General features: G+C 55.8%; 1 protein-coding gene across 1 annotated transcript in view; it reads left to right on the top strand.

The window, feature by feature from the left end:
* The first annotated feature begins 8,875 nt into the window (after positions 1-8,875).
* The window catches only part of PHACTR3 (phosphatase and actin regulator 3), a 231,231-nt gene continuing 212,586 nt past the window's right edge, over positions 8,876-27,520 (top strand). Inside the window, exon 1 of the mRNA XM_072735485.1 lies at positions 8,876-9,012. Within this exon, the coding sequence (XP_072591586.1) occupies positions 8,901-9,012 (112 nt within the window). The 5' untranslated portion in view covers positions 8,876-8,900. The remainder of the gene's footprint in view (positions 9,013-27,520) is intronic.

The raw sequence follows: 27,520 nt of genomic DNA, 5'->3' as shown, positions 1-27,520 counted from the left end.
TGCTCCCCCCAGCAGGGGAAGATGCGGAGCCTGGTCCCAGCCCTAACACAGTGGCCTCCTGGACTCTGTTCTTGATGTAAAACAGGTTTGCTTTCCCAACTGCCAGGGGTGTGGAGTCGGGGGGCAGGGGTGGTGGTTAATAGATGACTTTAAAAAAATTTTTTTTATTTTTTTTAAATATTTTATTTATTTATTCATAGAGACACACACAGAGAGAGAGAGAGAGAGGCAGAGGCACAGGCAGAGGGAGAAGCAGGCTCCATGCAGGGAGCCCGACGTGGGACTTGATCCAGGGTCCCCAGGATCAACTCCAGGCTGCAGGCGGCACTAAACCGCTGCGCCACTGGGGCTGCCCGATGACTTTTTTTTTTTAAAGATTTTATTTATTTATTCATGAGAGACACATGAGAGAGAGGCAGAGATGCAGGCAGAGGGAGAAGCAGGCTCCCTGCCAGAGCCCGATGCAGGACTCGATCCCAGGACCCTGGGGTCACACTCTGAGCCGAAGGCAGATGCTCAACCGCTGAGCCACCCAGGTGTCCCTAACTGATAACTTCTGAACAATCTGGCAGGTGGTAGGCACCCACCCAGGAGGCTGCATGGAGAATTGGGTTTCTCACTGAGATGTAGTTGACACATCCTAACTTCACCATTGGAAAGTGTACAATTCTGCCGTTTTTAGTATATTCACAAGGTCATAGAACCATCACCACCATCCAATTCCAGAACTTTTTAAATCACTGTATAAGGAAACCTCATACCCATTAGTGCCCCCACCCCCACCCCCACCCCGACAACCACTAACCTGCCTCCTGTTCCTCTTCCGCCCCGTTCTTTCTAAATGGAACCACACACTGGCTGGCACTGCGTGTGAGCACACTGCTGCCAAGCTCACCGCGCACTGTGGGGCAGGATGCCCTTCCCGCTTGCTGTCGAGTAGTGGTCCGCGTGCAGAGATGTTCCATTTTACTTATCCACCCATCAGTCGATGGATATGTGGGTTGTTTCCACTTTTTGGCTATTGCGAGTTGCAGTGCTGCCGGGAAGAGCCATTGCCAGTTTTTGGTGTGACACGTTTCCAGCTCCCGTGGGCAGGCGCCCGTGCTCAGCTTTTTGAGGGCTTGAGGCCTTGCTTTCCAAGGTGGCGGCACCGTTTTACACTACGAGGACTTGTTGTTCACTATTGATGTATATCCCCACATTGCTTTGCAAAGGTTTTGAGGAGGCTCACGCTCATCCCTAAAACAGCAGAAAATGGAGGAAGGCGGTGATGTTGATTGTGCTTGGACGTGTGTTGGCTAGGATGGCAGGTTGGGTGAATTTTAGAAAACAAGGGGATGGGCTGTCTGCATGCTGCGTTTGTGGGATATTTCCATCGTACCCCCAAACATCAGCTACTCCATCCCTGCCAGTACCTGCAGCCCCCCAGCACCTGCAGCCCCCCAAGTACCTGCAGCCCCCCAAGTATCTGCAGCCCCTCAGCACCTGCAGATCCCCTGAGCACCTGCAGACCCCCAGCACCTGCAGGCTCCCTGAGTATCTGCAGATACCCTGAGCACCTGCAGATACCTTGGTGTGTGCAGCCCCGTGGCATGTACAGCCCCCAGCACCTGCAGCCCCCAGCACCTGCAGGCCCCCTGAGTATCTGCAGATCCACTGAGCACCTGCAGACCCCCAGCACCTGCAGGCCCCCTGAGTATCTGCAGATACCCTGAGCACCTGCAGACACCTTGGTGTGTGCAGCCCCGTGGCATGTGCAGCCCCCAGCACCTGCAGCCCCCAGCACCTGCAGCCCCCTGAACATCTGCAGCCCCCAGCACCTGCAGCCCCCAGCACCTGCAGCTCCCCCAGCACCTGTAGACCCCCAGAACCTACAGCCCCCCAGCACCTGCACCCCCCTCCCCACCTTGGGGAACCTTGGACCAGCGCTTCCGCATCCATCCTAGTGGCCACTAGAGGGCACCCAGACCGCTCCCCGAGTCGCACATTCCTGGAAATCCTTGGTTTCTGAGTTTCTTTCTCTCCAACGCTGCCAGCTTTCCAAAGCTGATCCTTACTGCTCACCCCCAAACTTCCCCGGGGGACAGTGACAGGCTCAGGCTCTTCACCTAAATCAGCTCGTGGACAGACGAGAGGGCAGGTGAGAATCTGATCGCTGGAGGCAAAGCCCTCCCCAGAGCCGTCTGGCCTGGGCCACTCCGGAGACCTTGAACCTGTGTCCACCCCCAGAAGATGCTGAGAAGCAGGGCATGAGGGGTCCCCGGGGGAGGGCAGGGGGCCAGCACACGGCCACAGTAGGTGCCCCAGAAATGGCAGCCACTGCTGTCTGCATATCTGCGTTTGACTCAAAAAGGGCTTGGGGCAGGATAGGGTCGGCAGCAGAAATTCAGCAGCAGAAGAGACGTGAGTTTGAGAAGGGCCTCGGGGTTCCCGGCCACCCCAGAGACAAGATGGTAGAGAGAGGGGGCATCCGGGGGGTTCAAGCCGTTAAATGTCCGAATCTTGATTTTAGCCCAGGTCTTCTTCTTCTTCTTCTTTTTTTTTTTTTCTTAAGATTTTATTTATTTAACAGAGAGAGAGAGAGAGAGAGAATAATATTCAGGGAGAGAGGCAGGCAGAGGGAAGAGAGAGAAGCAGACTCCCCACTGAGAAGAGAACCCAATGTGGGGCTAGATCCCAGGATCCGGGATCATGACCTGAGCCAAAGCTCAACTGATTGAGCCACTCGGGTGCCCTCAGCCTGGGGCTTGTTCTCAGAGTGGTGAGTTCAAGTCAAGCTTTGGTCTCTACGTTGGGCATGGAGCCTACAGAAAGAAAGAAGGAAGGAAGGAAAGAAAGAAAGAAAGAAAAAGAAAGAAAAGCAAGCAAGCAAGCAGGGGTATAAACTGGGCCCCGGGACAAGCGGGAGATGGGGACGGTTGTTGGAGAGTCATCTCCAGGTGGGTCACAGCGCTGGACCCCTCCCCGGGTGCAGCTCCAGGACGGTCACGGGGCTGATTACCCACTCCCCCGGCGTGGGCTCCGCTGGACCACTTGGAGGGAAATTTTATGTGTGTGCACAGAATGAATTTTTAGAATAAAACAAAAGATTTAAAGGAACTTCATCATTTTAGTCCCAGACCACTGCAGGGCACACACTGATTCTCTTCTGACTTGAGTTTGGATGTCAAGAGTCTCTGTCTTTTGCTTTCGGGGGGAAAACTGATTCCCAGTGGCCAAGAGAGAAACACACTTACGCACATAGCGGCTCAGTGTACTTTCTCCAGATTCCATCTTCTTCAGCCGAGCCACACGAAGTGATTGGTGCTGTTTGAAAGGATGGTGCTTTTCTCTTTAAGAAAAAAACTATTGAAAAAAAAAAAAAGAAAGAAAAAAAAGAAAAAACTATTGAGGTAAAACCCATGTAACATAAAAGTAATTTTATTTCTGTGTTTTAGAGCAGACGTCACTCAAAATTCATCCTAAAAGAGCAACTGTCACTAAAATTCCTTTGTATTTTCTTTTCTTTCAGTTTTATTGAGATACAATCGACATACAGCACCATGTAAGTTTAAAGTGCAGAGGGCAATGGCTTGATGTACATATATATTGTGAAATGATCACCACCATAAGTTTATTAGCATCCATCATTTCAGTAAGAAAGAAGGAAAGAAATAAAGAAAGCAGATAAAGGAAAAAAGAAAATGCTTTTTTCCTTGTGACAAGAACTTTTAGGATCTATTCTCTCAACAACCATCAACCATGCCATGCAGCAGTTAGCCACACTCCTCATGCTGGTGCATCCCATGATCACATATCGGGGACTTATTATCTTAGGGCTGGATGTTCAAACCTTTTGACCACCTTCCTCCAACCCACCCCACTCCCCACTCCCCACCTCTGCTAATCACAGATTTGATCTCTGTTTCTATGAGTTTTGTGTTTTTGTTTTTTAGACTCCACATGTAAGTGAGATCACACAGTATTTGTCCTTCTCTGACTTATTTCACTTCGCATGAAGCCCCCAAGGTCCATCCATGTTGTCACAAATGGCAGGATTTGGGATCCCTGGGTGGCGCAGCGGTTTGGCGCCTGCCTTTGGCCCAGGGCGTGATCCTGGAGACCCAGGATTGAATCCCACGTCGGGCTCCCTGCATGGAGCCTGCTTCTCCCTCTGCCTGTATCTCTGCCTCTCTCTCTCTCTCTGTGTGACTCTCATAAATAAAAAAAATAAATAAAATAAATAAAAAAAAAACCCAACTTCCTAGTTCAACCTTTAAAAAAAGAAAAAAAAACAAATGACAGGATTTCCTTCTTTTTCCTGGCTGAAGAGTATTCCACTCCATATCCCCCACATTTTCTTTATCCGCCCATCTGTTGATGGGCATTCAGGTGTCCTTTCTCACCTCTCCTATTTAACATGACGCCGGTGCTCCTTGCCAGAGCAATCAAGCAAGAAAAAAAAAAGCATCAGATTTTGAAAGGAAGATGTACAATTATCTCTGTTTGCAGATGACATGATTCTATATGTAGAAAATCCTAAAGACTCCACCGAAAATTGTTAGATCTAATCAACTAACTCAGTAGAGGTGTAAATACAAAATTCACCATTTTATTTATTTATTTTTTAAATTTTTATTTATTTATGATAGTCACAGAGAGAGAGAGAGAGGCAGAGACACAGGCAGAGGGAGAAGCAGGCTCCATGCACCGGGAGCCCAATGTGGGATTCGATCCCGGGTCTCCAGGATCGTGCCCTGGGCCAAAGGCAGGCGCCAAACCGCAGCGCCACCCAGGGATCCCAAAATTCACCATTTTAAACATGCAGTTTAGTGAATTAAATATATTCATAATGTTGGACTGTCAACTGCACCTCCAGAACTTTTCATCTTCCTAGACTGAACCTGTCCCCATGAAACACTAATTCCCTGTTTCCCCTTCACCAGACCCTGGCATCTGCCCTTCCACTTTTGTCTCTGTGAGTCGGACACCTCTAGGGGCCTCATATAGAATGGAATCAGGGAGGCCTGGGGGCCTCCAACTCTTGGTTTCGGCTCAGGTCATGATCCCAGGGCGGAGGGGCTGAGGGATCAATCTCTGCATCAGGCTCTGTGCTAAGCATGGAGTTTGCTTGAGATTCTCTGTCTCCCTCTCCCTCTGCCCCCACCCCCCACCACCCCACATAAAGAAATAAATCTAAAATTTAAAAAAATGAATCATACAGTATTTGCAGGGCTGGTGTTTTTGTCTTTGTTGTGCTGTTGTAGCTTATGTCACATCATACCCTCAAGGTTCATCCATGTTCTGGCAAGTTCAAAATTGCCTTCCTTTTTAAGATTGGAAAATTTCCATCGTATGTGTATGGATAAACCGCATTTGCTTATCCACTCGTCTGTTGATGAACATTTGGTTGCTTCCACGTTTTAGCTAATGTGAATAATGCTGCTATGAACATAGGTGTACGGGTATCTTCGAGACCCTGCTTTCAATTCTTTTCTACATATATCCAGAAGTGGAATTGCTTCTGGATCACAGGGTAATTGTGTTTTTGAGTTTCTTGCAGAACCTGCACACTGTTTCCTGCAGCAGTACCATTTTATACTTTATACTCTACATTTACATTTTACATTGTACATTCCCACCAACAGGGCACAAGGGTTCCATTTTCTCCACATCTTTACCAAGACTTGTTACTGTTTTATTTTTTGTATTTTTAAAATGCAGTGGGTGTGAGGTCATATCCCATTGTGGTTTTGGTTTGCATTTCCCTAATGACGAGTGATGTCAAGCATCTTTCCACGTGCTATGGGCCATTTGTATGTCTTCTTTGGAGAAATGTCTGTTCAAGTCCTTTGCCTATTTTTGAATTGGGTTGTTTGTTCTTCTATTGTTGGGTTTTAGGAGTTCTCCAGATATTCTGGATATGAGTATGATATGCAAATATTTTCTCCAAATCTGTGGGTTGCCCACTGAACAGTTTTGATTTATGATTATGCTATCGTGTCTGTGTCTTACTTTTTCTTTCCCACCATGGCTCGGGTGGAAAGGAAATGTCAGGGAGGGTGTGACTGAAAATTCAGGCACAGCTGGAACCAGGTACTCGGACAACGCTGGTGGTCCTGGTATACCTTTGTCCCTGGGATACTCTCCCTTCCATGTTGTTGGAACTCTGAAGTATGTGATGACTTCCAGAATCCCAGAGCGTCCTCTTTAGGACCAGTGGATTAAAAGGGCTTCTGTCTCCTAGTCCAGTGAAGGTCCCAAGTGTGTTCTTCCCGGAACCAATCTTCCTGAACCAGTCACTGAGGCCAGCTGAATGGACTATGCTGATTGGTCAGACTGGGTCAGGTGCTCGCCCACCTCTGGCATTAGGGAGAGGTCTTGGCTTCACTGGCCTTCAGGAGGGAGCTGCCCTGAGGAAAAATAGAACTTTGGTTACCAGCAGAGGGGGACAGAGGCTGCAAAACAGAGGTTCACCGCACATACGTGGGCCTGGGTAGGCAGTGACCAGCATGAATGCCTGTCCCCTAGAATCCCAGCCCAGTGGGGGATGGGGGCAGATGTGCAGGTACATGGCTGCATGGTGCTGTGGCACATGCCCAAGAGAATGTACACATGGTGCTGGGGGTATGGACAGGCAGGAACCAGATGCATGGGGAGGAGAAGCAAAGAAACGCTTCAGAGAAGAGGTAATGCTTAAGCCAGGTCTTGAAGGATGAATAGGAGTTCACCAGGACATGCCCAGTGGGCTGGGCAGAGAACAAAGGCAGTGAGACATCCTAACTTCCTAGGACAGGCTCCTTCATCGCTCTGAGTCTACTTCCTTCCTCTAAAAAGTGGGGTGATCACAGTGCCTCCCTATGGGAGCTGATGGAGGAGAAAATAGGAGGAGGCTGGCGATGAAGTTCTCTAGGCAGCGGAGATGATAATCGTGTCTTCCTCAAGGAGTTGTCCTAAAAATTATATGAATATATGCTTTGCGCTGGCACCTAGGTTAGCTGCTAATGGTTGTTACTATCATTACAAAGTTCTAAAGTGAGGAGAGGACAGGAAATGATAGAAGCAGGCAGCCTTGTGCCCAGGGGAGGAAGCAGGTGGGTGGGTTGCCCATTAGCAGCCAAGACCAGCACTGCACTCAGCAGCCCTGTGGCCATGGACACCTCCTTCCTCTATGCGGCCTGCGCTTCTGCATCTGTGAAATGGACAGGATTGCACCTGGTCGTGGAGTCCCAGGGTTTGGACAGGAGGGCCTTGCCCGGAGCTGCACGTGGAGTCCCAGGGTTTGGACAGGAGGGCCTTGCCCGGAGCTGCACGTGGAGTCCCAGGGTTTGGACAGGAGGGCCTTGCCCAGAACTGCACGTGGAAAAGGCTCAGTGGTGGGGGTGGAGGGGCGTTGTCCTTCTGGGGCTCTGAGGACCTTGGCCTTCTATGCTGAGCGTCAGTCTGATGGTTACAAGGACCTCTCCAGGTGACCCTGGTGCTGATGAGGGTCCTGAGCCCATCTCAGGCCGGAGACTCTGCCCCCAAATCAGCAGAGGCTGCCCGAGCCCGTTGAAGACTAGCTGGGGCAGGGGCTGTGATTGGGGGAGCCCTCCGAGGGGCTGGGGAGGGGGAGCTGGCACAGTTCCAGCTCTTGAGCTAGTTGGCAGCTACAAGGGTGCCCCACATACAGTACGCATTAAGCTAAATAGTCATGTTTTTAATTTGATTTTTCACAAAGATAGACAACCTAGGTCACGGTGTATTAGCACAACAATGGCTTCTGCGTCTTAGCAGGTGTATTAAGGGCAGCCTCGGCGTCTCCCACCTCCCACCCCGGAGAGCCGGAGAGCCTGGCGCTGGCCCAGTGTAGACTCACTCGCGTCTCACTCCCCTCCCCGGGTCGGTCTACACCCCAGAACGCTGGCGCTCAGAGGGTCCCACCGCGGCTCGCCCCGGGCAGCCTCCGCGCAGTCAGGAACTGGAGGCTGCACCTCCTGCCCGCGGTCCCGGTCACGCTTCCAGGGCGCCCCCGGCACGGGGTCCCGAGAGATCAAGGTCAAGGAGGCGCCCCCCGGCGCCCCGCCCCGCGGAGGGGCAGGCTCGGTGGTGCCCGGTCCCCGCCCCCGCCCGCGCCCCGCAGCCCCGCCCCTGGCCCCTGGCGCCGTCCTCGTTTCCACCCCGCAGCCCCGCCCCGGCCTCGAGGCCCCGCCCCCGGCCCGCAGCCCCGCCCCGGCCTCGAGGCCCCGCCCCCGGCCTCTCAGCCCCGCCCCCGGTCCCGCAGCTCCGCCCCCGGCCCCACAGCCCCGCCCCCGGCTCCGCAGCCCCGCCCCCGGCCCCGCAGCCCCGCCCCAGCCTCGAGGCCCCGCCCCCGGCCTCTCAGCCCCGCCCCCGGCCCCGCAGCCCCGCCCCCGGCTCCACAGCTCCGCAACGCCACAGCCCCGCAGCCCCGCCCCCGGCCCCGAAGCCCCGCCCCGGGCCCGCAGCCCCGCCCCGGCCTCGAGGCCCCGCCCCCGGCCTCTCAGCCCCGCCCCCGGTCCCGCAGCTCCGCCCCCGGCCCCGCAGCCCAGCTCTGGCCCCGAGGCCCCGCCCCCGGCCTCTCAGCCCCGCCCCTGGCCTCTCAGCCCCGCCCCCGGCCCCGCAGCCCCGCCCCCGGCTCCACAGCTCCACAGCCCCGCAGCCCCGCCCCCGGCCCCGAAGCCCCGCCCCGGGCCCGAGGCCCGCCCCCGGCCTCGCAGCCCCGCCCCCGGCTCCGCAGCTCTGCAGCTCCGCAGCCCCGCAGCCCCGCCCCGGCCCCGCAGCCCCGCCCCGGCCCCGCAGCCCCGCCCCCGGCCCCGCAGCCCCGCCCCCGCGGCACCCCCGCCCAGCCTCCCGCACCCCCGGGCTCTGCGTGGCGCTCGGCGGCCCCCGGCGGACGCGGTCCGGAGCGGCCCTCCCGAGCGATGCGCGGCCGGAGCGGGGGGCGCGCCCGCTGGCCGGGGCCGGTGCGCTCGCTGCTGCGCGCCTTCGGGGCCCGGGACGCCGCCGCCGCCGCCTCCCGAGGCCCCGCGCAAGGTAAGCGCTCCGCGGGGAGGGGCGCGGGGCGGGGGGCGAGCGCGCCGGGAGTCCGCGCCCTGGCTGCGGCCGCTGCGGGGTGGCCGGGACGCAGAGGTGGGCGCCTCCTGGCTCGGGCTGTCCCTGCAGCCACGACCCTCCCCAAACGAGGGCAGTGCGCGCAGTGGCCGCCGCTGGCCTTGGGGTCTGGGTCCCGGGAACCCGCCTCTGCTGGCTGCGTGTGCTGTGCGCGGGGCACTGGCCTCCGTGGCCGCATCTGTGAAATGGGGCGATCCACTGGGTGAGTCCTGGGGCAGGAGGTGGGATCACGTGGCAGCGCCCCCAACCCAGTTAGAGTTCCACGCGTGTTCCGTTGTCCCCTCCCCCCCCCCCCCCCCCCCGCAAGGAGCACAGCGGGGCCACCACCTGTGTCAGGCAGGAGAGGCCAGGGCTCCTGCAGACAGACACCTGGTCCTGGAGCGGGTCCAGCCGAAGTTAAAGGGACAGGATCTCAGGACAGGGGCTGAAGAAGCAGGGATAAAGGTTGAGCGCACCACCTGCCCGGGGAGGGGGCGCTGGGAGTGGGAGGGGGCTTAGCCGTCCAGGAGAGGAGGCCAGAGAGCGTTGGTGCATTTAGTGACCAGAAGGCCGAACGCTGTTGGGGCACAGGAGACTTGGACCACTGTTTCCAGGCTGGCCCCCTGGTGAGAACCCCTGTTGCAAGTAGCTTCCCTGGGGGCACCACCCTAGGCCTGCCCCTCAGATTCTCCTGGAATCCGTATTTTTAACAGTGCCCCAGGTGATTCTGGGATCCAGCCAGTCTGGAAGCTGGCTTAGAAACATCAGTAACACTTTTTTGGTGGCTCTCGGCAGGGGGCATTCTGCTTGCGGCCCCACCCCCATTTTTGGTTGTTACAGCTGTCCCCTAATTACTACTAGCATGCAGTGGGACGAAGCCAGGTTTGCTCTAAACATCCTAAGGATGTGCAGGACAGTCTCCCTCCTCCCCGCAGAGAAGAAAAGAGGAGGATGATAGTAAAGTGCGGGGGTTAGGAAACTGAGGTACACAGAGACGGGGGTCCAGAAGGCAGTGACGCTGGGGTTTGGGGACCAGCAGGTGTCCTATGAGAGCCTGCTTTGCCAGGCCCTCTCTAGTGCCCTGAGAGTGAGAAGTCCGTGGCTGGAGCTTGGGGGACTTACGTGTGGTAAATGGGGCATCTGGAGCCCCAGCACAGGGGATGGGTGGCCCTTCTGCTGCTGAATCCATCCCTCCTGGATAATGAGCACCCACTAACTATAGACCTTGTGCTGAGCTCTAGGGGTACAGCAGTGACCAAGAGTGAGATGCCCCCATCCAGGGCACTCGCCTTCTAATGGGGGACAGAAGTTCCTGCATCCCGGGCCGGCTTCGTCCCTGAAAGCACCCCCCACCCACCCACCCACACACCCTGGGTACTGAGTTTGCAGCCAGGTGTATTTGGGGTTGGATTTTGAGAAAGGACGTTCTAGATCCTGACTTCCAGCCCCTGGGCGGTGCACTCAGAGCCGTCACAAGTATATGAGCTGCCCGTGGACGTTATGCAACTCCTGCCCCACACGTTCATTTCAATTGTTGGGCATTTTTAAAATAGTTCTGTGGCTTCTGTGTAGGCCTTGAAGGATGGCCGGGCTCAGCCTCTGCTAACCCACTTTTCCCAGGGAGAAAGCCAACTGCTCAGGTAGCAGGTCAGCAGATGTTGATTAATCACTGAAAATGGTTCAGGCGCTGACCTAGATGCTGGGCAGGAGGGCAAGTCCCACCCTCAGGGAGCTTTTATTCTAGTGGGAGGCAGACACATCAAAGAAAACAGAGCGAGATAGACCCCGGGCAGAGAATGGCTGAGAAGAAGGTTAGCACCGAGAGGTCGCGATTGAGGAAGGCTCTTGAACAGGGTATTTGGCTGCAGGCTTGGCCGGGTGAAGCGGGGGGGGGGGGGGGGGGGGGGGGAGTCATGTGGGGGGAGTCATGTGCACAGCGGGTGTGAGCATTCCCGGCAGGGGGCAAAGGGAATGAGATGGGAATGGGCTGGGTGGAAATGGGGAGCAGGAGGGTCCCCGAGGCTGCAGACCCGTGAGCAAGGGAGATGGGGGAGCTGCTCTTGGTGAGGTGGGCAGGTGGAGCCCCAACTCCTGGCTCCTGGTGGGGACAGAGGTGGGGCAAGTGGACAGCCCCCATGCCTTGGGGGCCCGAAATCCAGGAGAGCGCACAGGTTCTGTATCTGGGGCATCTGGAGGGTGGGGGCGGCTCCATGTATGGCCCTCAAAGGCATCGAAAGAGAGGCTGGTGGAGGAGAGGGTTGGTCGGAGGAGGCCACTCTAGTGGGGAGAGGCTCATTGACGTCGCGAGGGCACGTGGCATGGGCTGTCGCATATCAGAGTCTGGAGCTTGGGGCCAAGGTCGGCCTGGAGCCTCCAGGCTGAGGGTCATCAGGGTGGAGCTGGCACCTACAGGACATTGCCCGGGAGGTGGAAGGGGCCCGAGGCTGAGTGGGGCCGAGCTTCTGGGGTTCAGTATTGAATCAGATAGGACAGTCTAAATACCAAATTTCGATTTGGAGCAAGGGTCCAGGGAGCCAGGGTAGAGCCTGGCCATGTGCCCACAACTGTGGGTTCTGACGGCCAGACCTTGGGAAGCAAGGGGCAGGAGGATTTGTCCAGCTGCCACTGGATGCTCAGCTCCCTTGATTTGTGTGGTTACTTCCCGGAGCTTGCTTTGAGTGGATCCTAATTCCCAACCTTAAAGGGACAATGTGTTATGTGGCCGGAGCTGCTGCTTTAATTTAGGAACAAATTAGCCACTCATTCTTCCAGACTTCGAAGCCTGACTTGGAAGCATTGACTCGTACGAGGGTATTTCTGCACCAAATGAAGTTTTTTTTTTTTTTTTTTTGTTTTTTTTTTTAAGGGTAAGGCATGATGGATGATATCATGACACATCCCAGCTGATGCTCATTAAAAAGTTGTGGCTTTAGGGACTGCAAAAGGCAGATGGAAATGGAATGCCTGTTTCCCTGGCTCAGCTCAGGGCTCAGAGTTAGGGCTGGGCCTGGCTCCCTGAAGCCAGTGACCCTGAAGCCATGGATAGGGTCAAGAGTTATCCAGGTCTGTTGAAATCAGAATGATGTTCACCTGTACGTAGCAGGCTTTTGGGCTAGCAAGTGACTAGACCTCAGAAACCAAAGGAGTGCTTGCCAGTTCAGGAGACTGGGTGGCTCCGTAGCTCCAGCCAACGTCCCATTGTCTGTACAGGGCTCAGGCTGGCTCACATCACCCTCCCTTGCACCTATTGCTGCGGCCTGGGAATGGGGTGGAGCTGGATGGCAGAGGCCAGGTGGGGATGCACATCCCTCAGTAGCCAGACCGGAGACCCCCAGGAGAATTAATGGGGGTGCCTGCAGAAGAAGGAGAGTGGGCGCCAGACACCGCAAACACCAGCCAGCACGCCTCCATCTGTGCCCCCAGTGGTGTGGGAACCCCAGGCCTGTGCTCACCTGACCTGCAGAACCCACTGTGGGTCCGGAGCCATCCTGCAGGCCTCAGCCTCCTCTCTCCTGGGACAAGTGTGTGCTTGGAGGCAAAGGGCAGTTTGTGACCAGCAGGCAGTGGAGGCCCTGCCAGGGTTTGTGATCCAGCTTAAGACCTTCCCTTCCGTCCCATCACCTGCCCAGGTAACCAGGGCATTCTTCTGCTTGTCCCTCGTCCGCAGGTATCAGCCATCCTTTTACCTTAGGGACAGCTGCCTGCTGACGAACGTGGCCGGATGACATAGTCGATGGTTCCATTTCTGTTTTCTGGGCAGTGCATGACTCAGGCCTTAGAACAGGTCTGGCCTGTGGTTGGCACTCAGTGAATATTTGTCGGATGAAGCATACGCAGTGTGTTTTCCTGTGCAGGCAACAGGCTTCTTTGGGGGAAAAACACAATTATACTAGTGTTTCACAACTGCCTTGTCCAAGTGAGAAGCGCAAACGTTACAGATAAGGCGTGCACGGCTCCTTGCACTCCTCCCTTACTCCCAGAGGTGACCCCAGTAGGAACATTTCCTCGGGGTTCCCAGCAGGCTGTCTGGACGTGTGTGTGTGTGTGTGTGTGTGTGTGTGTGTGTGTGTGTGTATGGGGAGGGGGTGCTCGGGAGATGTACCAGATGGTTTCCTGTAAGTGTTTTCAAGAAATGGCATCTGAAGACAGCACATCTTGTTCCGAGCTGTATTGTTTTTGTTCACCAAGGTGTCTTGGAGATATATCTGGGTTAATAGATTCTTTCTAATTGCTTGAGAGTGTTCCGCTGCTGTCTTAGCCTTTCTGCTGCTGGCCTCGCAAGATCGCTCTCGATCTTCTGTGTCTCCGAGTGTCCCGTGTGCACCTGTGCAAGCGCTTCTCTATGGGGTGCATTGTAAGAAGGGGGATTTCCGGGGCATTGGATGCACACATTTTTTTTTTTTTTGGATTTTTAACCTTTAATCGCCATGGTGGGATCACACATTTTAAATCGTAGTTGGTACTACAGTTGTTTCCCAAAAGGGCTGCGTTGCTCCCAACGGCGGCAGCATCTGAGCTGGGCTTCTCCAGCCCTGTAGAACTATTCAGATTCTCACGTGTCATCAGTTTTATAGGAAAAAAAGAAGTGGCACTTCTTTGGTTTAATTTGCATTCCCTAGATTGTTTTCAAGGGTTTTTTTTTTAAAGGTTAATTGAGCATTCGGTTAATTTCCAGGGGTTGCCTCCCCACTGGCAGTCTTTCTGGGCGGTTGTTAGTCTTTTTTCTAACTAGTTTGTAAGAACTCTTTATAGGTTCTGGATTCTAATCCTCTACCTGCTGCAAATGGTTTTGCTGTCTCTGTGGCTTGTCTTTTAATTTTGCCTCTGGTGTCTTTGGCGGACTAGATGTTTTTAGGTTGGTTTTTTTTTTTTTGCAGATAAAATGGAGATAAGACATAGTATTCGTTTCAGGTGCACAGCGTAAGGACTGGATACAGGTATACGTTGCAAAACGATCGCCACAATAAGTCTAGTGAACATCCCTCACCTCACATAATAGCAAGTTTTTTTCTTGTGATGAGAACTTTTAAGATCCTGTGTCTTAGCAACTTTCGAATCTGCACCCCGGTGCTGGTAACTCCCCTCGGCACCCCGTGTGGCACTTTGAGTCTTGATGTAGTAAAACTCATCAAGCTGCTTCTTGATGTCTTTGCTTGTTGGTTCTTAAGAAACCTTCTTCTGCCTCAAATGTAGAGTGAACACCTTGCCCTAGTTTGCCTGAGACGGTCCTGGTTTTAGCACCGAAAGTTCTGTGTCCCTAGATCTCGAGTCCCTGGGGGAAACCAGATGGTGCGTCACAAACATATACGTCATGTTTCCTTTCAATGGCTGAAGAGGGTTTTTTTTTTCCTCTTTTTTTTTTGTTTTTTTTACATTTATGTTTCGAATCCCCTGTAATTCATTTTTGTGAATAGTCTGAGGTAGAATCAAGACTGGTAACAGGGATTCCTAGAGTTGGAATATTTAATCCAGGGCACCTCTGATTCAGGGGGAAGCATCCTGTCCCCAGGGAGGAGAGGCGGTCTTGAGGGGCGGCGGGGGCTGCGTGCAGTTGACTTTCCACACGATCACAAAGCAGCTCATGTCTTCTGAACCATAAACAGCAGCAGGTTTTGGGCACAAGTTTGTTTTCTTATTTCATAAAGTATATGACTTTATTGATATGATTACCATTTGGTTATGCATTTAATAAATTCCTTTTACCGAGAAGCAGCGACTCACAGGGGCCGGCTGTTCAGAGAAATCTATTTTTTAAAAATATTTTATTTATTTATTCATGAGAGACAGAGAAAGAAAGGCAGAGACACAGGCAGACGGAGAAGCAGGCTCCATGCAGGGAACCCGACGTGGGACTCGATCCAGGGTCTCCAGGATCAGGCCCTGGGCTGAAGGAGGTGCTAAACCACTGCGCCACCAGGACTGCCCTGTTCAGAGACATCTAGATGTGCCTCCTCACCACTGCCCTGGCTGTTTCCACCGCCCGGCCCCCTGGAAGGAAACCCTCCCCGTGTGCCGCCAAGACCGGCATCCTCATGACCTACTCTCAGGAGACCCAGGGCACTGGATTCCCCAAACTCCTCCTTTGTTTGGACTTCATTAAGGAAACCTGCTGCATTTGGGATTTCTATCAAAATTTGATTGTAGGAAATTCCATTTTAAGGAAAAATAATAGCAGCGGCCCACACCCCTCGCATCAGATTTCTCCGAGCTGGCGTGGCGGCCTGGTTCGGATGGTATGACTGGGGCCCAGCAGGCTCCTGGCAGGCTCAGGTCTACACTGTGTACTCTGCAGTCGTGAGGCGGGGAGGATGGGATCGAGGGGGCGGGGGTGCATGTTGCCTTTTGTAGGCTGGTGACCGAGATTACCTGGGAAGATGTTGATTTTGTGTGATTGCTGTGTTTCCAGGGTAGGTGACTGGTTCCACCTGTCACTGGGTGCGCATGAACCTGTGTGTCCTCATAAGGCCTTGGTCCGAGTAGAATCCAGCAGTCCTGTGGCCTCAGAGCTGGGGCCCCTCTTCTCTTCTCCTGCCCTTGGACGTTGGTTCTGGGTCTTCAGGTGCAGGTGGGACCTCGGCCCGGGTGTTCCCCCTGCAGACTGTTGGACTTCCCAGCCTCCGTGATGCACGTGAGCCAGGCCCTCTTCATCTGTATCCACGTCTCCTGCCCGTTCCGTTTCTCCGGAGAACCCTAACTAATCCAGCTGGTATGTTAGCTTGCTGGGGTCGCCGTAACAAAACACCACAGATGGGGCAGGGGGCAGGGGGCTTAGGTTTCTTATGGTTCTGGAAGCCAGAAGCTCACGATCAAGGTATAGACAGGGCTTTTTTTTTTTTTCTCTCTCTCCTCTGCGTGCAGGTGGCCACCTCCTCACACAGCCTCTGTGTGCACATGGCCCCGGTGGCTCTCTGCGTGTCCAGATTTCCTCTGCTTCTAAGGATACCAGTCAGATTGGAGCAGGGCTCACACTAATGGCCTCATTTTTCCCTTTTTTAAAAAAAATTTTATTTGAGAGAGAGCGAGAGAGAGAGAACACACACAGGCATGCACCAGGGGAGAGGGACAGAGGAAGAAGGAGAAGCAGACTCAGGCTCTGCCCAGCAGGGAGCCTGACACTGGGCTTGACCTCAGGACCCTGAGGTCATGACCTGAGCTGAAGGCAGATGCTCAACCAACTGAGCCACGCAGGTGCCCCTCACTTTTTCTTAACTGTGACTTTAAAACCCTGTCTCCAGATCTAGTCAAGGGCTTATGTGTATGAGTTTTGAAGGGACACAGTTCAGACCAGAACAGCTGGCAAGTGGGGTTTGCTGTTAGCTGGGAGCTCAGCCAGGGGGGTGGTGGGTTTCAGATCCTTGCTCCATGGGCCTCACATGCGAAAGACAGAGCATCCCAAGAGAAACAGGCTCAGGTTCTATCCTCTTGGACGATATGGCCCTGGGAGTCACCTACCTGCAGGGGTGAGAGCTGACGCCCCTCCGTCGGTTGGGGAGGTACAAGGTCACATGGTGAGGACAGGTGAGGTGGGACGATGCTGTGCCATATTTGGAAGTTACCTGCCACGCTGTCTAAACAACCCCTTCCTCTTGCTGCACCAGGCCTAACACACACGCTTCCTAATTGCCGTGCAGCCCTCACCACTGTGTGCGATTGTGTTGGAAAGGGTAAACTGAGCCAGCCTGCCTGCTTTCCTTAGAAAGACCTGTTTGCAGGGCTGGCCTTCAGCTGGTGCCTGAACACCTGGACGTCGGGGCGGTTCCCACCATCTGCTAACTGACCCGAGTGGCTCGCTGCTCCTGAACTGTCTGCACAGACGCTGTGGCTTGTGCCGAGCACCTGCTATCCCTCTGGGGCTCTGGCATCCTGGCGTGCGCCAGGCAGAGCGTATCTATGGAACCAGCCGCCAGTGCTCACTGTGGATCCGGGTCTCATAGGGGCTTCCTTGGGAGACAGGAGTTCACGGGAGTTGTCAGAACTTGTTGCTGGAGGAGCTAAATGCTGTCAGCATCCCTCCATTGGGAGAGATTTCTGGAAGCCTGTGCCCGGTTTCCCCTGGGCCTCACCCTGCACAGCGTTCCCCTTTGCTGATTGTGCTCCGTGTCCTTTCACTGTAATGAGTCGTAGCTGTGTGACTGTCTGTGACTCCTGGGAGTCCCCCCGCTGACTCCCCAGATCTGGAGGTGGCCCTAGAGACCCTCACACAATAGTCCTGTGTTTGCTGTCCCATTAGTGACCCATCTTCCCTGCCAGACGTCCACCTGTTGCAGCAGTGACGTGTATAGCACATAATTCGGTGCCTGGTGTGTAGCAGGTGCATCATAAATCCTGTGGTTTTACTGAGCACATGAGTGGCGGTGGGTGGTGGGAGTCCCCCTCTTTCCTGGCCCCTTGGAGAGAGGCATCCTCAGGGCTTACAGCAGAGTCTTCCTCCAGGTGGCGTTCTGTTCTGAGAGGGGGCCTCCCCCCTCCCTAAAGGGGCACCATTAGGCCCAGGAATCCCCCCAAATCAGTAGCACTTACCCTGCACAGGGCAGGAGGCAGGTTGGGGCCTCTTCATACGCATCTGTTTGAGTGGCTCCCACGTTCTCCTGAAAGCACATCACATTTTTAGGTTGCGTTGAACGATTTACGTACCATTTCTACAACAAAACGTGAACTGGGGGTTCGTAGGCTGCAGGGGCCGATCCTCCGGTGCCCCCCCCCCCCCATGCCCTGCGTACGAGGGACCTAGTAGACACCTGGCAGTCACCTTCACCTGAGCCCTAACCAAAGTGTCCCCGCCTTTCCCCGCTCCCCGAGCACCTCGACCGGTTCCTCCCGCCACCAGCGTGGCCCCTCGGAAGGTGGACGGGCGTCCTGCGGCCTGGGGTGTGCGCGTTACAGAGTTTGATGGTCGTTCTCTGCCGCTTCCCCAGAGAGGAAGAACGAAACGCAGGCTGCCCTGGAGGAGGCTGACCCGAGGGAAGAGCCGCGCCTCTCGCCCGCGCGTGCCCAGGCCGCTCTCGGAACCGGGTCCCACCGACGGCGTCGAGGCTCTTTGGCTCCCGTAACCTGCACGCACGCACACGGCGAGGACGCCTGCACGCTAGAGGCTCGCTGCCAATTTCTGTTTCTATTTTTATTTTAATGGCTTCGTTGTCTGTGCTTTTCGCCCCTATAATCCACAAGACATCATGGCAGATTTTTACCTGTGCGTTCCACGTTGGGATAATAAAAAGAAAGATCTCTCCCACTGGGAGAGGAACGTGATCTCCAACTTGGAGCATGTGGTCATGGGTCAGAGGGCCAAGTACTTGCCACTTCTCACCTGCGCTGGGTTTGCAGGGGTCCCCGCAGTGTGGGACCCGAGAGAAGCCTCCCCCGGGTCACCCTGTGGGGACGGCGCTCATCGCGGTGGCCGGCGCCAGGCTCCGGGCTGACTGCTGTGCTCAGTCTGCTCCTCCGTCTGCACATCTGTACGGGAGCTGTGACCCCGTGTGACAGACGGGGAGATCCCAGTCTGGGGGAGACGAGGTCACTTGCCTGGGGCCACGCAGCTGGTGGCGCTCCCCTTGAACCCGGGCGGTCTACTTAGGCGGGTCTGGATTCCAGCCATTTGCTCTCCTGCCTCTCGAAAATGATGTTCTCTACCTTCTGTTCTGGAAGGCAGTGCTGGTTCTTCGTGCATAAGTTGGGGGTCCTTAATGCATGACCCGATTCTGGCCTGGAGGTGTCTGCTCCAGACACAAGGAAGGTGGTGGCAGGCAGGGGCCGTGCTGCATGCTCAGGACACCGAGTGCCCCGCAGGGGGGATGCCCTAGGGCTGCACCACAGCCCTGCTCCTCTGCAGCCGGGTCCGTTTGTTGGAGCCTTGCGTCGACCTTGGATGTGAACGCATCTCTCTTCTGTGGACCGTGGATGCGGGGCCAAGGGGTCCAGTCATGCAGAGGTGGGGTACAGACCCCTGGAGTCAGGTGGATGGCTGGATGGCTGGGTCCAGCTCCACCACGGGTGCCCTGCATGACCTTGCGCGCATGACCTCCCCCTCTGACTCGTGCTGTGCTCGTCAGGGGTGGATGACCCCAGAACCGGTGTCCTCAGCCCCCTAGGAGGGTGAAAGACAGCACGTGTGCATTTGTTTCCTGTGGCTGCTGGAACAGCCTCTAGCACCACCCATTTATTTTCACCGCCTTCTGTGGGTCTGAGTCGGGTGGGCTGGCTGAGCCCCTGCCCTGGGTTCTGCCGGGCAAGATCGGGGTCTGCAGGTCTGCACTCCTTATGGGGGCGCTGGCAGGGAGGCTCGGCTTCCTGCTCACGCAGGACGTCGGCTGATTGCAGCTCCAGGGCTGTCGGATCCCTGTCGGCAGGGATGGCTCAGCTTCCAGAGGCTGCTGTGCTCCCTGGCTCAGTGGGGCTGAATCCTCCCCGCGGCCTCAGGCCCCTCTCCCCTCCCCTCCACCCCACCCCATCTCTCTTCCTCTCCTGCCTTCCCCTCTGCTTTGTGGGGCGCCTGTGATTGCACTGGGCCATCCAGATGATCCCGGATAATCTCCCTGTCTTCAGGCCTGCTGATTGTGGTCCTGAATCGGGCCGCCGACACCTTCACGGCAGGGCCTACAGGGGGTCAGGAACCCCGGGGGGATTAGCATTCTGCTGTCCACACTGTGGGTAAGTGGATTAACCCAGGGTCTGGACCACAGGGCGCTGCTTGGTCCAGGGGGGTGAGTGAGGTGAGGCCAGCCCATGGGACCACATTGCCCTGGGTGCACGAGTTTCTGGGGCTGGGTGGCTGAGTCCTGCTTTAAGGAACCCGGACATTGAAACAAAGTCTCTCTCTGACCTATGGAGCACATAAATTGGTTGTTAATTATCTGTATTTTAATAGTTATGGTGCATCGGATTTTTTCCCTCTATTACGGTTGCAGCTGCTGGGTACCTTTGAGTAAGGAGTGGGTGGGATGTAGGTTCAGGGGATCCCGCTCTCCCCGCTGCCCTGAACTTCTCTGGCCTCTCTCTGTGCTTTGTCTCTGGGCCCCTTCTTGCCGCCAGCCACTTGACCTTCCACCCGTTGGCCTCATAACCTCTCAAGAGAAGGTAAATCCTGTCTCTGTCCTGTCTGGAGACCCTCCTGGGCTTTTTGTTCCTCTCAGAATGAAACCCATGCTCCACCCCGTGGGTCAGGAGGCACTTTGAGTTCTGGGCCTCCTCCCACTCCACTGCCAGCCACCCTGCTCCCACCAGCCAGCCACCCGCCCAGGCCTTTCTCAGCTGCTCAAACTACCCAACCTCAGGGCCTTTGCACATGCTGTTGTCAGGAGCACTCTCCCCTGCCGCCTGCATAACACCTGGCACGTACAATGAATGAATGAGAGAAGACTCAGTGAGTGAGCAAATCCATCTGTCAAACCCAACACAGGGCCTTTATGTTCTCAGAGGTGTGTCTCTCAGACCCAGCCTGGTGGCTCTGTGTGGTCTTCAGGCCTCTGCCTAGATCTAAGTGAACCAGCTTCTTGTCTTCACCATGTACGGTTTCCATCCTAGTGGGAGCCAGGGCCAATCCCATTGCAGATTCCTGCACTTCTCTTCCCTCCTGCTGACAGCCTGCCCATTGCCCTAACACCCCTGGCTCCCTTTTATGCCACGGCAGCAGCAGACACATGGGCCCCCCCAAGTAGCCCTGGAAAAGAACCAGGAGGGTCAGAAACCCCCAACACTGCATTGCAAGACACCAGGAGGGACCTGCTGCATCCCAGGGGCTGATGGAGGTGTCCTTGGCTAAACACAGAAATCCATGCTGTCCCCCCGGAGGCTCCAGAGATCCTGATCCTGGGGCTAATATTCCAGAATGGAGACCGGCGGGTCTGATTGCCTAGGTGATTGCTCCCCCAGACACCACGTCCCGGTCGGCCCGCCCGCTTTAGAGCACACGCCAGTTTCAATGAGCGCTGGGTTCTTTTTTTTTTTTTTTTTTTTAAAGATTTTACTTATTTATTTATTCATGAGGGACAGAGAGAGAGAGAGAGAGAGAGAGAGAGAGGGAGATACAGAGGGAGAAGCAGGCTCCATGCAGGGAGCCCGACGTGGGACTCGATCCCGGGTCTCCAGGATCAGGCCCTGGGCAGAAGGTGGCACTAAACCGCTGAGCTGCTGAGCCCCCCGGGCGGCTCCAATAGCACTGGGCTCTAAGAGAGATCTCGGCTTCTATGAAAATATGGACGTATGGACATTATTTATGGGTTTGTACAAGCAGATTCTTGGGATCATCGCTCCAGCTGCAGGACTTCTGATGTATTTTTAAAGTACTACCTATAAACCTGGCACTATGGATTTTCTGTTATTTATGGATCAGGCTCGGTGCTGTGTTTGAACCGTTACGCCGTGAGGCACTTGCTCTGCCGTTTCCATGACAGGTGTTGGCGCTATCGGTTCCCTCTATGGCCAAGACAGTAAGGCCGGCTCCGCGCCCCACGGGAGGGGAACACGTCTCTCCAGAATATAAATCTGGTCAATGTGCTAAAACGTTCACATTTTATTGGAGGAAGGAGTAAGTGTTGGGGGGACGGAGACCGTTGCTTACACATGAATTAACTTTTTAAAAAATTTATTATTATTTTTTTAAAGATTTCATTTATTTATTCATGAGAGACCCAGAGAGAGAGGCAGAGACACAGGCAGAGGGAGAAGCAGGCCCCATGCAGGGAGCCCGACGTGGGACTCGATCCCGGGTCTCCAGGGTCACACCCTGGGCTGCAGGCGGCGCTAAACCACTGAGCCACCGGGGCCACCCCCTGAATTAACTTTTCTTAAATGGCGAAGAGTAAAATGACCCCAAGAAGGGTGCGGGTTTGCCCTTTTCGTCACCTTTAACGTCACGATGATGCAAGCGCTTGGCGATCTCCTTCTCCCAGCACAGGTGAAAGCGGGGGGAGTGTCGGGGAGCAGCCTCTCCTGGGGCTCCTGGGGGCCGCCGCTGGGGCAGCAGAGGACAGAGCCGCTGAGACCTCCCGGACTCAACAGGGGCTTGGGCCTACGTGTACCCACCGGGACGTTGGCATCTGGCCGCCTGGCCTTGGCCTGCAGCGTATCTACCTGCCCGGGAAGCAGGCGAGCTCCGAGGGCCTGACAACACACAGATGCATTTCATTAAAAAAAAAAACAAAAAAACCCAAAACCCAAAACCAAGCCACTGTGAAGTGCACACCCCCCCCCCCCCCCCCCCGTTTGGATAAACCCGAGGTCGCCATTCGGCCTGAGCCGCGTCGGGTGGTCTTCACGTTCTCGGCCTCGCTGTGCCTTCCTGTGTCCTTGGGTCTCCGTGGAGGAGCTGCCAGGGGATCCCGCGCGGGGTTGAGGGCCCGGGGCGGCGTCTCTGGCCCCGGCCTGTGGGCTTCTGTCGGCGGCGGCCCAGGGTGGAGTCGCCGTCCTGTCTGTGTGTCTGTCCAGGCACGTGGCGGCGGCGGCGGGGGTCGCGGCGGGGACGAGCGGGCGCCCCGGAAAGATGCCCGCGGTCCTTTCCTCCCCTGTGGCTGCCACTTCGTCGCTCTGGGCCCGTCAGCGGGCTGCGCATCCTCGGGGCTCACGTCCGTGGTTTGCTGGAGGAGGACACTTGGGGTCTGCGTGTGGGCCTCCCGCTGGGCGTGTGATTGCAGAAGCGCGGCTGAATCTTCCACCGTCACGGTCGTCAAGCGAGTGGCTCTCGGGGGGTCCGGAGAAGCGCCGAGCCCCTGCCTGTGCCACTGAGGCTGTGCCCGATGGGTGACAGGACCTGGGGTCACACCCGGCCTCTGCGCTCCTGGCAAGCTCTAAGCGCTTTGCGTGATGGGGAGGTCCTGGGACCTGCCTTGTTTGGCCGCGTTCTGGGCACCAGCCCTGCGGGTCCGTCCGCGGAGGTGCCAGCTGCCGGGCTCCGTCTGCTGTGGGCGCCCCAAGGCCAGGGCAGCAGCTAAGGCGCGGGGCGCAGTTCCCTCGGCCCCAGGCCTGGGCGAGGCAGCCTGACACCTCAGGGGACAGGAGGCGCTGCAGGGTCCTGCGCCTTAATCTGGGGCTACCGACCCATGGGCAAGAGGCGGAGCCCAGCTCCCCGGCTCGGTGACAGATGCCTTCTCTGTAGGTGGCCCTCGGTCTGCAGCAGCGTTTCCTGGAGCCTTGGGAGCCGGTCCCCTCTGCCATCAGCCTGAGGCTCGGCGCTCCCCTGAGCCCAGACACACGGCAAGGACAGGCACAGGACGCTGGCGCTGGGACAGAGCCCCCTGAGGCTCCAGGCTCCGGACTCCCCGTGCGTTCTCCTCCTTCCCTGTAGGGCGTGCTCTGCCCTCCTCCTTGCCCCAAATCCATTGTCACCGACCACTTGCCCTCCCCTGGCCCCCTGCACGTGCGTGGGGCGCTTAAGACGATATCAGAGGCCAATGTCTTGCATCAGAGGACAGTTTGATTTGACGGCAGCTAGCACCTACGGAGGTGCCCTGGGTGCTGGGTGCTGGGTGCTATGTCTGAGGCCCCAGGCCTGCGAGTGAGGCTGGCCCTTCCCTCGCTCACACACGGGGCACAGGAGCAGTGTGGCAAGCCAAAGGCCACCCAGAGGAAGCGATTGACCCCCCCCCCCCACCCTGTCTCATGCCCAGGTCTTCAGCTCCTGCTCAGAAGGGCTTTGCTAGACGGCCTGGGAGTGGACAGCACCCCGAGGACGGCCTGGGGCACCGCTGGGCAGCGGAGGGTCTCCCCCAGCGTGGTTTTCAGGCAGCTCCGGCTGCCGGCGCCTTTCCGTACCACCCTGGGCAGCCCTCTGGATGGGGCTGCAGGTACAGACCCCATCAAGAATGTGGCCAAAGAACAGAGGAAACCTAGTGCAAGGCCGAGTCCCCAAGCCGGGTCCCCAGGACCCAGGGGACTGCCGTCCCTCCGGGGGCCAGCAGAGGGCGCGGCTGCCCTCCTCACCGCCGGGCTCTGCTGCGGCGCACTTGTCCCTGGGCTGGTCCCTCGGCCTCCAGTCCCCATCCTGGTCCCTCGTCCACTGGTTCCTTGGACAGAGATGGCAGCTTGAGCCGCGATTGGGAAGAGATTGAGTTTGCTCGTTTATTTCTGTTCCTGTTTTTTTTTTTTTTGAATTTTAATTCCAGTTGTAGTGAACAGAGAGAGTTACAGTAGTTTCGGGTGTGGAGTGTAGTGACCCAGCAACTCTCCACGCTCCTCAGGGCTCATCATGACAAGTGCACTCCTTCATCCCCATCCCACCTCCCCTCTGGGAAGCATCGGTGTGTTCTCTAGAGGAAAGGCTCTGTTTCTTGGTGTCTCTCTCTCTTTTTTTTTCTTTTGTTCATTTGTTTCTTAAATTCCGCATATGAGTGAAATCTGGCCATTGGCAACACCATGGGTGGATCTAGAGAGTGTTATGCGAAGTGAAATAAGCCAGTCAGAGAGAGAGAGTTCTAACCCTATTGATGGGGGCAGTGGGGAGGCTGAGCCCTCTGTCCCGGAGTCGGGATCCCACACCCACCGAGTGTGTGCATCGGGGCATTGGTTAGGACCACACGTGTTTGTTTGCTGGGGGCCTGCGGTGTGCCAGCCACATCTCGGGTGAGCAGACTTGACAAAGATCCCTGAACTCATGGTGCTGACATCCTGGCAGCCCAGATTCTGGGGACATCAGCTCTCAGGGGGGCCTGGGGTCCACAAGGGACCCGGAGGAGAAGTCAGTAGGTGCGGGCAGAAGGAGACAGCGCGCTAGAGTCACGGTCCGGTGCCTGCAGACTGCGGCCCTGTGTCGGTGGCCGACTGTAACTCACTGTCCCGCTGCTGTGCTCTCCGGGTGCTTTTTATGTGGGTTTGGTCCACAGGGAATGGGGCCTGCAGAAGCTGGAGTAGCCGGTGCTGAAGCCCTGGGGAGGGGGTCCCGGGGAGCCACCACCAGGGTGGGTTCAGCACTCACCCCCTGAGCCCCCTGGAATGACCATCCCGGAGCGGCCTGGCAGGAGTGATCATGCTCGTTCTAAGATGAGTTAGAGACCCAGGGAGGTGTCACCGGGCTGGCAGCTGGCACCAGAGGGTCTGTGGGATGCTGGAGCTCGTGTCCTTTCGTGCCCCCCCCCCCACCCCTTAAGGAACAAGACGGTGTCTGTGAGTCTCGGTGGGTGTTGACAGAGGCCGCGGGCTCTTCCACAGGGTGGCTGATGCAGTATGTGCAAGAAAGATGGGGTCTTTCTGCCTCATCCTGCCCCTTCTGGGACCCCCACCCCCTGCCCAGGAAATGGCACGTGCCCATCTGGTTGTCAGTATCAGACTGGGTGGGTACCTTGACATCCCTGCACCCCACATCCAGTTAATCCTCAGAGGTCAACAATCTGGGAGTCACCTGTGCCCCTCGCCCCATCCCTCCGCAGCTGCTCCTCCGCAGGCTTGAGGGACCACCTGTGCAGCACACACCCCCTCTGACTTGGCTCCCCCGTGCCCACCGGGATAGTTGCCGGCCCCCTAGTCCCTCTCCCCGTGCCCGAGGTCCCTTCTCCGTCAGCAGCCCGAGGGATCTTCTGGAGACATTTCTGCCATCAGCTGTTTTTCATCAGCCCTGGAACAAAATCCAGACTCCTAAGGAGCCGCCCAGGACACAGCGTGGTCTGCGTCCTTCCCCTCTCTCTCCGGCCTGCTCACACCCCAGCCCCTCACTCTGCCTCTTTGGCCTTTGGAGCCCCATGTTGCTCCCACCTCCCGGCCTCTGCCCCCACCTGCCCCTCTGCCTGGGCCCGGCTCCCTCTCTGACTTGTCTGGTTAATCCCTTCGGAGCCTTCTGCCTCAGAGGGCGCATCCCTTCCTCTGCCCAGGCTCCTCCCTGACCTGGCGAGGCACGCCCAGCTCTCTGCTCCTTGACATCGGTCAGCTGATTGACTGTGTCCTTAATCCTGTCATCTCGAGACCACGAGCTCCACGAAGCCAAGGACCAGTCATATTGTGTTCATTGTGATATTCTGGGAAAATCATGTGTTTGGCACAAAATAGATGTTAATCTGCACATTGTGTGAGAATGAAACCAACTCTAGAGATGCATGTGGGTGAGACTGGGCTCCTTGCAGCGCCCCCGCCCCGTTCCCCCTATGTCCTGATGACAGTGGACACCTCCTACACATCTCTGCCAGGCCCGGGGTCACCTCCGCCATGAAGTCCTTCCTGACTGTACCAGGCAGAGGAAGACCTTCCTTTTGCCTTTGCCTCTTTGTGTTTTTTGAAGGGACAGATTTTACTGACTTCGGCTCTTCGTAGCTCTTTGAGGCAACTATGTTGGGGTTTTCGTGGCTGCAGGAGTCAAGAAATAGCTTTGGGTTTTCTGATCAAGGACCAGAAGGGTGACCCTTGAGAGGGCTTTAGAACCTGACTTGAAGCCCTAGGCAGGGACAGGAGAGGTTTTCAGTGTGATTGCACTCTGCAGAGGTGAGAGGCAAAACCCAGTCATCCTTCAAACCTAAAGCTCAGCCTCAATACCTTTGTGTACTGTGTGCATGCATATCTTTTTTAAAGACAGATTTTTAAAAAAAAGATTTTATTTATTTATTCATGAGAGACCCACAGAGAGAGGCAGAGACACAGGCAGAGGGAGAAGCAGGCTCCCTGCAGGGAGCCCGACGTGGGACTCGATCCTAGGTCTCCAGGATCACGCCTCAGGCCGAAGGCAGACGCTCGACCACTGAGCCACCCGGGGATCCTCCTTAAAAACAGCTTTATTTATTGAAATAATATACCACAAAGCTCACCTGTTTAAAGTACAGCCTTCGACGGTTTGTAATATATTCACAGTTGTGAAACCCTCACCATAATCTAATTTTAGAACATTTGGAACATTTCTGTCACCCCAAAAGGAAACCCTGAACTCATTAGCAACCATTCTGAATCCCCCCCCCCAACTTCCAGCCCCAGGCAACCACTCATCAGCCCATCTCTTATTATTAACAATAATATAAGTATTATTAACAATAATAATACTTACGGTGGGTGGATGTGCCGCGTTGTATTTATCCTTTTATCAGTGGATGGACATTTGGGTCGTTTCTATGTTGTGCAGTCTTGTTGGTTCCTGTGAGGTCACCAGCAGGTGCTTACGGGGACCTTGTTGAGGGGGCCGGCTGGTAGCTTTCATGAAGACCCCTTGAGGATTCCCGACCCCCTGTGGACACCTGTCTTCTGGCACCGTGGGCCGGGTCCTCCCAGGCTTCCAGCCCTCCCTGCCCCCAGGCTGAGTGACTTGGAGGCCAGAGTCTCTCCCGAAGGTGCTTACCCAGCAGACTAGTTTCTTACGACCAGAAGCAGTGGTCACTTTTTTTTTTTTTTCCAATTTAAAGCTATTTTTATCATGGAATATTTCAAAGCCAGAGAAAAATACGACGACAAGCTGCGTGTCTACTCAGCTCTGACAAATCACAATATTTTGCTAAAGCGTATTTTTTAACTAAATCTTGGTTGTCACTCTTGTCTTCTGTCTCTCCACTCC

This window comes from Vulpes vulpes, chromosome 14, assembly GCF_048418805.1.
Source record: "Vulpes vulpes isolate BD-2025 chromosome 14, VulVul3, whole genome shotgun sequence".
Classification (NCBI taxonomy): Eukaryota; Metazoa; Chordata; class Mammalia; order Carnivora; family Canidae; genus Vulpes; species Vulpes vulpes.
Note: the sequence above shows the minus strand (reverse complement) of the source record. Positions and strands in the feature narration are given on the sequence as shown.